Source organism: Cyprinus carpio, chromosome A7 (assembly GCF_018340385.1).
Source record: "Cyprinus carpio isolate SPL01 chromosome A7, ASM1834038v1, whole genome shotgun sequence".
In the NCBI taxonomy this organism is placed as follows: Eukaryota; Metazoa; Chordata; class Actinopteri; order Cypriniformes; family Cyprinidae; genus Cyprinus; species Cyprinus carpio.
In genome coordinates, this window is record NC_056578.1 from 7,880,847 (window position 1) to 7,891,642 (window position 10,796).

Here is a 10,796-nt window from a genome sequence, read left to right on the forward strand (position 1 = left end):
TAAGTACCCCATCTGCATGCTCTCGGTTCTCTGATGTTGATTAATGGTCACATGACATGCAAGTAAACAAATGAAATAGTTTTTAGTAAGTGCTTTATTTTGATTGATGTTATTTTAAAATTGTTTATTTTAATTTTACATTTTTATGATTTAATTAATTATTAGCTTTTCAATAAACTCACAAACCCCTGCAGTTCCTTAACAACCCCCTGTTTGGCTAATTTTGATTAAAAAATAAATAAATAAACATATGCCAGCTGTTAAAACTTGAGTTTATATCTTTAGGGAAGTAACGTTATGTGATGTTTATACATTTAAAAAAAAAAATCTGATATTGTGAGTAACGTTAGTCGCTGCAAATAATTAACGACTTGGTGATTCATCTTTCTTTTATTTAAACACGTGTACATTAAAGAAATAACAATGATTCGTGAACGAATCGTTCTTTAGAGCCAAATCCTTTAACTCGGTTCACAAAAACGGTTCTTTCACAAACCAGGCCGAAATGACTTTGAAAGGAAGTGTTCAAATTAACCGATTCGCGGAAATGAGTCGGACAGTGTTGTATATGGGCGTGGCTTACAGGACGCGACCAATAGCGCTTCAGTGGGCGTGTACGTAAGCCGTTCCGTCATCACTCAGTGTGTTTTATGATGTCCAGCTTTCATTTAAACAGCTAGCGACGTTGCGTAGAAGATAAACAGAAAGTGTTCACTATAAACCATTATCCAGGTAAGGAAGGCAAACGTATGGATATATAGTCGACATATTACAATGAAATCTGCTTTTAGTCGGAGTTACCATTGTTGTTATATAATTACTTAAACAAAGGACAGTGTAAATAGTGCAAGTTACCTGGAAACCTGATTATTACTAAGTTACTAGTTCTGGTTGTAGTCAGTCGGTTCAACTGATAATGAAGCAAACTCACTGTGATTTAAGAGGACTGTAGGTTTACTTAACTTCTTTGTTTCTTTGTCCTAAACAGAGACCCCATAGTTAGTTACATGCCAATTAAGTTAGCTTAAAGGACTAGAGTATTTGTATTGTATGAAGATGTGACATGGTTATTTATTAAGGGAACTGTTTACACATTTGCCACATAAGCACTTCTTTATCTTTATCCCATTGTGATCGTATTTTCCGTTTAAATTAATGACACTGTCAACACTCATATAAAGCACTTTAGTGCTTGTACTAAACTCTTTATGTTTCCAAATGGTTTTAGATTCTGCAACCTACTTAAACCAATGGGACCAAGTAGGAATCTGTACTGCAAAGCAATTTATTTTTCTTTTCCCCAAAAGACTGATTCATTTTTCTTAAACTAAAGCACTGGTGTTTGAGTTGAAAGATCCCTGCTTAAGCATATAAGCATATTATAGCAATAAATATGCATCATGCATTCAATTCAGAGCTATTGTTATGTAGTCACATTTGCTTCTGACCACGTCTGCATGTTTGAATAATCCAATTATAAAGAAATTTGGACCTGGCTTTAATTTAATATGATTGGATCACCTGAGGCAGATGTCAGTTCCAGGTGTGAATGAGAAGTTTCTGACCATAGGAAATTAAATTCAGTTCACTTCCCCGTTAAAGGGGTCATTGGGTGCGACATGCACTTATACAAGGTGTTAGAACTGAAATATGTGTTGGCAGTGTGTGTACACAACCACCCTATAATGATAAAAATCCACCTAGTGTTTTTTTTTTTTAATCTTGATAAATTATTTCCCCTTTCTCAAATCGAGCTGATCTTAGATGCCTGTCTGTGTGACATCAAATCATTTGTGATCCAGCTTCACCTCCAGAAGAAGTGAGTGTAAGGTTTTTTAATGAATCTTTGCAAATCGCCTTTCCTAATAATGTGCTAGTTGGCGAGTTTCACTATGAATGCGGCTAAAGTTTACTGTCTCTCAGAGAGCGGCTCGGAAGAGAGGGGTGGGGTCAGCAGACCTCATTTGCATTTAAAGCGCCATGCAGTAAAACTGCGTGCTGTAGACAGAGCTGTTTTTGACGAGGTAAAAACGTTGTTGTTTTACACTACCACTGAGAAATTTTAACCAAACTAGGTTACAAACTTTTCATTAAGACCCTAAAGAATAATATCAACTTGTGGAAATTGGGCATCCAATGCCCCCTTTAAAGGACAAGTAAAGCCTCATCATTTAAAATGTGGGACAAGTTGCACCCCAAAGTTTAGTACTAGTTTAGTAGCAGTTTGTTCATATTGAACTTTTAGCTTGAGCAGTAGTAATGATGATGTTTACCTTAGCAAAACCACTAACAAGTTTAAAATTAGTATTAGTAATTGATCAGCCTGATGTATCTTTACCTCTGATGCTTTTAAACGATTATTTTTTGTTTTATATTCCAAATAAAGATGCATTAATTTCCAGTTATTGTTATTATTTTCCAGGTATTATTTTTGAAACAATCTGTTCTGTAATGGTCATTGTGTGGTAGCATGTGTTCTTGGTCTTCCTTGGCTAGTGTCTTCAGTGATCCTGTAGCTTGTAGCTGGAGAGATACTGAGCATCTTTATCTGACCTGTTCTGTATCTGATTTAACACACGTGAGCACAGCAGCTTACTGTACACTGGCCAGACAGTGCGCATCCTTTTGATAAATATTATATTCTGAATAAACTTTGATTGTTTTGTGGCTTGAGTTTAACTTTCACATCAGAATTAAGCTTTCTTTTCTCATCAGCGCTAGGGCCAACTTAAACTTGTTTGAAAGTTGATTTAAAGCTGCTTAAACATTGACTGAGAACACTGTTGAAGCATTGTGTATGGATTCACTCTTTGGAGTGTTTGTGTAATGATAAAGTCGATATGGAAGCAGTACTGAGTGACTATTTGTCGTTTTTAGTATATGTTCCTAATAGGGCTGGTCTGAATACCATTTTTTGAGCTTCGAAGCTTCGGTAGTAATCAACACCGAATATTATTGTGCATTTATATGGAACTTTAAGAATTTTTAAACCTAAAACATCCGTCTTTTGTGATCCAGTTTTTTAGGGATCAGGTGAGACAGATCAGTGTTTTTACCTGGTTTATTATATTTATTATTTTTCTATAGTATTTTTCATAATACTTTTGTTAAAATGTTATTTTATTTTATATAAATTATATTTATTTTACAAATTAAATATCATTTGTAATTTGTTTGTGATATGTTTTGAAAGTCTGTGTTGTCTGTCGTTCCATTAATTCATAGTTAATTATGTTGTCAGCTCTGTTTTGTGCTGTAATTTGTTGTTCTGTGTAAATGTAGTTTATGTTTGATTGATTGTACAGCACCTTGTTCAACAATTGTTGTTTTTATTGGTGCTATATAAATAAAATTGAGTTGAGTAGTTATCTTTCTGTATTTCTGTCTGTCTGTCTGTCATTCCATCTATGCATTGTTCTTTCTCTCTATCGTTCTCTCTGTTGGTCCATCTATCCATTATTTTATCTTTCTTTCTCACTGTCTATCTATCCAGCATTCTGTCTGTCGTCCCAACTATCCATCGTTCATGTTGTCTATATTGTCTACAAGTATAATTGCCATTTTCTCCCATCTTTCAGCACAGTGAGGATACTTCTTTTACAGTATGAATGTGAGACAGCTGCACAGGTAGTCTGAGTGACAGACCCTTACAGACAGGTGCAGAGAGACAGTTTGAACATATCAGAGGAAGATGAGATAACTGTCTCACTCACTCAAGCATCTGCACAAAGTCTAATTCAGACGTACACTCAGTATTCAAAGCACAGATAGTAGACGGAGCGCTCTTAAGGTGAAAGAGGCCACTGGCTTCTCTTGCATGCATTTAGGTATGTTATCCAGCCCCTAAAGTTGAGATATGGATCATTACGTCAAAATAGCTATTACTTCAATTTGACCAATTCATTGGTACAAACACACAGGATTTTTTCTTTTTGTTAAACGGAGATCTCTGTTTGTTCTGTCCACAGGAGAGGGACATGGCTCAGGAGACAAATCAGACACAAGTGCCTTTGCTCTGTTCTAATGGTTGTGGGTTTTACGGGAACCCACGTAACAATGGCATGTGCTCTGTGTGCTACAAAGACTCCTTACAGCGGCAGAAAAATACAAAAAGCGGCAGGTCCATTGATTCAGGTGAGTCAGATGTATTGCAAAAAGACCCATTTCCAACTCTCCAAATACTGTCAAAATTCAGCGGTATTTGAACACATTGGCATTGATTGGTTTTTAATGTGTGATGAAGTAGATATCCTGCTGGGTACAATGCACTCGTACACATACCACACACACATACTCGCCACGCTAAAGTTCCCTTCCCCTCCGTTTGGTTGCCAGCCGAGTGGGTGCACACGCCGTCTTGACAGCCCATGGACAGTTTCACACACAACATTTCCCTGTTCCAGTTTCACCCTGATCATACATGCTACATAACGCATTCCTTTTGTCACGATTATGTCTTGTGTATTTGTTTGTTTGTTCGTCACAAGTGTTTGGAGTGGTCAGTCTTGTTGGTCGCTCCGGCGAAACTGAGCGATTGAGCATCATCAATTGCTTATGACGTCACTGTTGAAGCCGCACCAACTGGAAAAACCATTATTGTATGCATTTACAGACTGACGGATATAAAGAAAACAACAGTCACTTATATTATTTGTTTATTATGTTTATTGTTTTATTACTTTCACTTTTGATCAATTTAATACAATACAATAATTACCTGCAGGCCGCTGGACACAAGTAGTTCTATTTGGACACAGTGTTACACTGAAACGTGTCTCAATAAGCAAACCCACACTTGTTCTGTTACTTTCATCAGCTTATGAAGAATAAGGAGAACTTAAAATGGAATTGTTGACGTTTCGGGTTTCCTGCTCTTTCATTGCCTGCAGTGTCTTCCAGCATTAGCACTAAAGGAGAATCTATGAGTGTACAATCGACATCACAGTATGAACAAAACAGGTACAACTTCTCCCTCTTTACCACCCTTCCATCGTTTCTCATAACAGTTGCTTTATCATTGCAATTGCATATGATGTAGTTTATTTGTGCGACTCTTATTTCAAAAGGGCAAGAATAGGCCCCTTTCGTATTGAAGTATAAACCTGTTTTAGGACTGAGTAGTATTACGGTAGAAGTATGTCAGCAGATTCTGCTCTGTTAATATAGCAGTAGACACATTTGTATGGCTATCAGTGGGAAGTTCTGCTGTGATTGATTCTTTTGTGTATAACTCAAGTATTACATATTAAAACGATGTCAAGCTGTTTGCACTGATGGCAGACTTAATTTATGAATAGCCTTTTTTTTTTTTTTTCTTCCAAGTTCCAATTATTTTTTTTTTTGTTCCATTGAGGTACTACTACAGTTTTAATTATTATTTTGAATTATTAATACTTTTTTATTTTGCTTTTACATTTAAATTATAGATACTTTGTAATTTTTTTTTTTTTTTTTCAGTGTAATTATTTTAGTACTTTGTTAAACTAAATAAAAATGAGAAATGTTGCCTTGGTAGCTAGCTGAAATAATTTTTTTTTTTTTTTTTTTTACATTTTATTTCAGTACTTTTCAGTTTTTTATGGTTTTAATTTTAACTATAAAAAGGCTAGTTCCCTTTACATTTACAAAATTGCAATCAACAAATCGGTATTTTTTTATTTTTATTTATTTTTTATTTTATTTTTTATTTTTTTGGTAGTGTATTTATCTCACTGGTTTAGCCACAAATAGGCATTACAGCATGGTTATTAAATATATAAACAATTTCTCATTTAATTTCCAGTGGTGAAAATTACTTTTTGGTCATAACACCCACTTCTAAGGTTTACATTACTGCTATGTATTTTCATTTATGTAACACAACAATCTTTTCTCATCATCCTCTCCAGTCTGTGTTTCTCAATGCTAGCAGTTACACATAAAGACAGTGCTTCGGCAGCAGCTCAATCAGGCTTAAAAGCACCAGGTACGTTCACTTTGACCCGTTTATTATGTCATCCCATGCTCCAAAACCAGACACATATTACATGACACAGAAAGAGACAAATGCTCTGTCAAACTATATAGAAACAGCCAGTCATCATCTTCCAAATGCGTCTGATTGTTTGCTTTGAGACCAGGCCAATAAGTGCTCAAAGTTCACGTGTTACATTTGATTAAAAGCCCTGTTTTCTACTTTTTCCATGGCTAAACAAGCTTACATTTGTATGTCTACTGATTTTATTGATCATAAGGCTCTTGTTTGTTAATTAATTGGTAGTGTAAAATTTGAGGAACCTCAGACTCTTTGATCCTCTGAGACAGAGACAATATTAACATACAGACATTTGTTTCCACATCTCACTGAGAGAAGATTTCTCACCCATCCTTTTTTCATCCACTTCCTTCCCCTCACTCAGAATGATCAATAGCATAATATAATGTTCTACATGAATGTAATTGATATTCACAGTCTTGTTTGGTATCATTTGAATTGTCTCAGTGTGACTGGTACAATGATCTCAATCTTACAAGTAATACAGATCAGTAATACAGAGTTTAGAGAGATTTTGCTCACTGTAGAGGGTGTGCTCTTTCCCACTGTCTTTCATGCAAATGAGTGTCTGTCCCCAAAAGATGTAATCTCTCAAAGTCTAGGACTTGATCAATGCAAATTCCAATTGTTAGTTCTTGTCTCTGTTTGGAGGACGTTTGTCTTGGTCTGAGTACTTGAAGAAATGTTGCAAGGTATGCATCGTTTACGCTTAGATTTATCTTTGAGAATTTCATGTCTTGTATTGATTTGATTTGATATCTCTGAATTGACAATGTAATTGTCATAATACATATTTACCTGACTGATAATAAATTGTTACATTTGATTTTATTCTGACTTACTCTGAAATTATTTTCTCAAGTATATTAAGGTGTATCTTTCCACAAATCTGCGTCCAGGGTTAAGTACATACTAGATCTCAGGTTAGATGGAGCATGGGGCACATCAGGTGAAATGCTAGATTTCTGACTCACTGCTTGACTTTGGTAAAGCTGTAATGCAGTTGCATTAACTACGGGGGGCTAGACAAAATACCATTGGAGTACTAGTAAGTATGGTTCAGCATACTTCATAGTACTAGCTATAATCTCTGGTTATTGTTTGAGCTTTACATTGTTACATAGTTGAATGTAGGGGGCTGAACAGAACTACTTTTTAAAGAATGACAAGTATTAAGCAGTCTATTAAATAGTAGTCATAACCTCGGTCTAATGATCAGACTGGAGAGTTTGTGATTGTGAGGTGCATGTAAATCAGCTGACATGAGACTCTAAGAGACACATTCCTAATGAACGAGTAAAATATAAAGTGAGGAGTTCACTTTAATTAAATTAGAAATGGACAAGCAACCAATTTGCATTTTAATCTAAATTTGTCGTCATAATAAAATTGTTTCAGATTAGAATTTAATTTAATTTAAATTACTTTGCACACCGAAAAGACTGAGCACGCAATGAACCTTCAGCCACCATTGGATACCTTCATTGGGCCAATTATGTGGACCTTACAGCAGAATTCTTTATTAGATAGAGATTAATGATAAAGGTTATTAAATGACAAATGTTGATTGAAGTCCAAGGACAGGTCTAGTCATATAGACAAAAGTAGGGTTTTTGTTTTTTGAGAGAGAGAGAGAAATTAACACTTTTATTCAGCATGGATATGTTAAATTGATAAAGTGATTGTAAATTGTTTTTTGTTTTTTTTGGTTTTTTTATTATAAATAAAAAGGATTTTTTTTTTTTGAGTAAATTGTTGTATTAAACCTTTTATTTATGAAACAATCCTGTAAAAAGTTTCACGTTCCAGAAAAATATTAAGCAGCACAAAAATGTTTCCAACATTGATGATAAAGCCACATATTAGAATGATTTTTGAAGAATCATGTGACACTGAAGACTGTAGTAATGAAAATTCAGATTTGCATCACATTAATAAGTAACACTTATTAAAAGTATATTAAAATAGAAAACCATTATTATACATTGTTATAGTATTTCACAATATTACTGTTTATTTTGATTAATTAAAACAGCCTTGCTTAGCATAAAGAGATCTTACTGATCCCAAACTTTTGAACAGTCATTTATTCATTTGTTTTATGTATAAATGTTATATTTCGCATCTGTCAAAAACCATGTCTATTTTTTCTACTTGGTTAACAAAAGTGTCAACTTTCCAAAATTCAACAGCCTAGTTAATGAGAAAATATTAAAAACAAACAAAAAAATTAATTGGAGCTAACTAAAGCTTAAAGCTGTTGCTAACCCCATTTCTTGTATATGGTGTTCGATTCTTTAGGAAAACCAACTTTGTGTTTGTTTGTACAGAAGTCTCATGCAGTAAACTGGTGAGAAACATCCAGGAGTCCACGGCAGGTAGCTCATCAGCGGAGGAGAGCACAGTTAGAGGAAAGAGGAAGCTGGATGAAACTTGTCCACCCATAGAAAGGGTGTCTGGTGAGTATCAGGATCAGATAGTCCATCTTTGTGTCATTCTTGCCACATTTTCCTCAGAATGTTTAGATCAATACTATATGAGGAAAAGTTTCAGGCTCAAACCAGATACAGACCAAGAACTTTGTATATTCAGAATCTCATTGAATGAGGTGTTGGTCATGTTAGCAGCATTTCTAAATGTTTAACACCTGTATTAATCTCTTAGCCTCAGATGTCTCAGAGCAATCTAGACCTAAGAAGAACCGCTGCTTCACTTGCCGCAAGAAAGTCAGGCTCACTGGTATGCAAAAACACACACACACACACACACACACACACACACACACACACACACACACACACACACACAATATATATTAGTACTGTCAAACGATTAATCATGATTAATCGCATACAAAATTAAAATTTGTGTTTACATAATATATGTGTGTGTTCTGTGTATATTATTATGTATATATAAATACACACATATAGTATATATTTTGAAAATATTTACATGTATTTATATTCATATAATTAATATTATAAATAAATATATGTAATATAAACAACATATTTTTCTGAAATATGCACATGCATGTGTGTGTATTGTGTATTTATATATACATATACACAGCACACATACATATATTATGTAAACAAAAGCATTTATTTTGGATGTGATTAATCGCGATTAAATATATAAATATATAATACTTGTTTATTTATAGAATAAATATATTTATCTTAAATGTGTAATGAGACTTTGCATGCAACAGGCTAGATTTTAAGACCCGACAATTTGACTTTTTTCTGCCTGCAAATATTGAGTATATTGAGCTAATTTAGCTCTTGTTTCTGTCTGACAGGCTTCGGCTGCCGGTGCAGACACTTGTTTTGCAGCGTTCACCGATACTCAGATGTTCTCTGATGTACAGATCAAAACTATAGCTTTGATTACAAGGCTGATGCAGCTGAGAAAATAAGGAAGAACCCGCTTATCGTCGGGGAGAAAATCAAGAAGATTTGAGCTGAAGATTGCAAAGATGATTTTTACTCTCTTTACCTTGAAACCTTGAATTGTGCATGCTACAATGAAACACGTGCGCAAATTTATTTTGTCCCTTTGTGTCATTTTACCTCTCAAACTTATTTACTTAAAAAATACTGTGCTATGTAAACCGCAAAATATTTATATAATTAATAATTTTATTTGCATTAATAAATGGGTTTTAGTTCTCATATACTGAGACCCGGGTGACCGTGCGTTTCTGGTGATGAACAAAGCTTGCATGTGAAAACACTGCCAAAATGAGTCTTCTATTTTTATTCCAAATTTTGTAATTGTAAGCAAGAAAATTAAATTATTTACTTAATATAAAAAAGGACAATGTTTTATTATCTATTACTGTATTTGCTGCTTCATCCTTGATTTTTTTTAAAAAAGGTTTATTATTTAGTAATTATAAATATATTTAGTAATTTCAAATATACAAATTATGTTTGTGACTGCGATCTCTGGTTTAACAGGTATTTTGCACTTCATTACAGACTGTGATTTACATTTTTCTTTAAGTTCACTTATTAGAGTGAGAGTGGTTTTATTAATGTTTGTGTATTCATTCACTGCATTCATGTTCAATAAAATTTTACACACAACGCTGTAATAAGCGCTCTAGTGACTCGGTTTAGCCAAGTTTACAGTCTCCCTAGTTTGTTTACTTACATTATATATCTGTGCGTGCTATTAATGTTCAAATTCATAATAAGACTAGGGTTTAAGCTGCAAAATCTTGCTATTAGTTTTGCGTTGCAGTGTTTAAAGGTACAAATACTTTAAGTGGTTGTATGTTTGGTTTCTGACAGCAAGCTGAACACAATCATCTGTGATATCACTGAGTAGTAACAGCAACAGTACACTGTAGATTATTAAACTTTAAAGATAAACGCACCCACAGCGCGCGCACACGAAAGCTGAAGTCATCTGAAAAATATTTTAGTCTGAATGCTGAACAATTATACCTTAATTCATTCTTATTATGATACAATACTTGCCTTTCGAGTGATATTTTAACAATGCATGAATTTGTATGATTTTTGCTTAACCCTGACTTCAGTGGGTATAGAAAAGAATCACCCCTTTTTGTTGCTTTGCACAGTTTTTGTTTAATCGAGCTGTATTTACTCAGTGCAACTTATAACATTCAAGTGGGATATATGTTTTTTCAGTTCTGTCTATAAAAAAACTTTCTCGTTAGACAATGTTTTTTATTAGGTTGTCACATAAAAAACGTTCTTAGAACATTAGGAATTAGTTTAAGTAA

At 34.0% G+C, this 10,796-nt stretch overlaps 1 protein-coding gene across 3 annotated transcripts; it reads left to right on the top strand.

Annotated features, from left to right (window-relative positions):
• The first annotated feature begins 630 nt into the window (after positions 1-630).
• Positions 631-10,778, top strand: LOC109113410 (AN1-type zinc finger protein 6-like). 3 transcript variants are annotated; one of them, XM_019126200.2, is made up of 7 exons: positions 3,511-3,827; positions 3,969-4,134; positions 4,890-4,959; positions 5,889-5,965; positions 8,365-8,493; positions 8,699-8,773; positions 9,342-10,778. In XM_019126200.2, the coding sequence occupies exons 2-7, from the start codon at positions 3,978-3,980 to the stop codon at positions 9,401-9,403; spliced, it is 570 nt and encodes a 189-aa protein (XP_018981745.2). In that variant the 5' UTR covers positions 3,511-3,827; positions 3,969-3,977; the 3' UTR covers positions 9,404-10,778. The 3 variants fall into 3 exon arrangements, 1 of the variants encoding a protein (XP_018981745.2); XR_002021750.2 differs by lacking the exon at positions 3,511-3,827 and adding an exon at positions 631-732 and having other exon boundaries at positions 8,365-8,773; positions 9,342-9,411; XR_002021749.2 differs by having other exon boundaries at positions 8,365-8,773; positions 9,342-9,411.
• Positions 10,779-10,796: the final 18 nt, after the last annotated feature.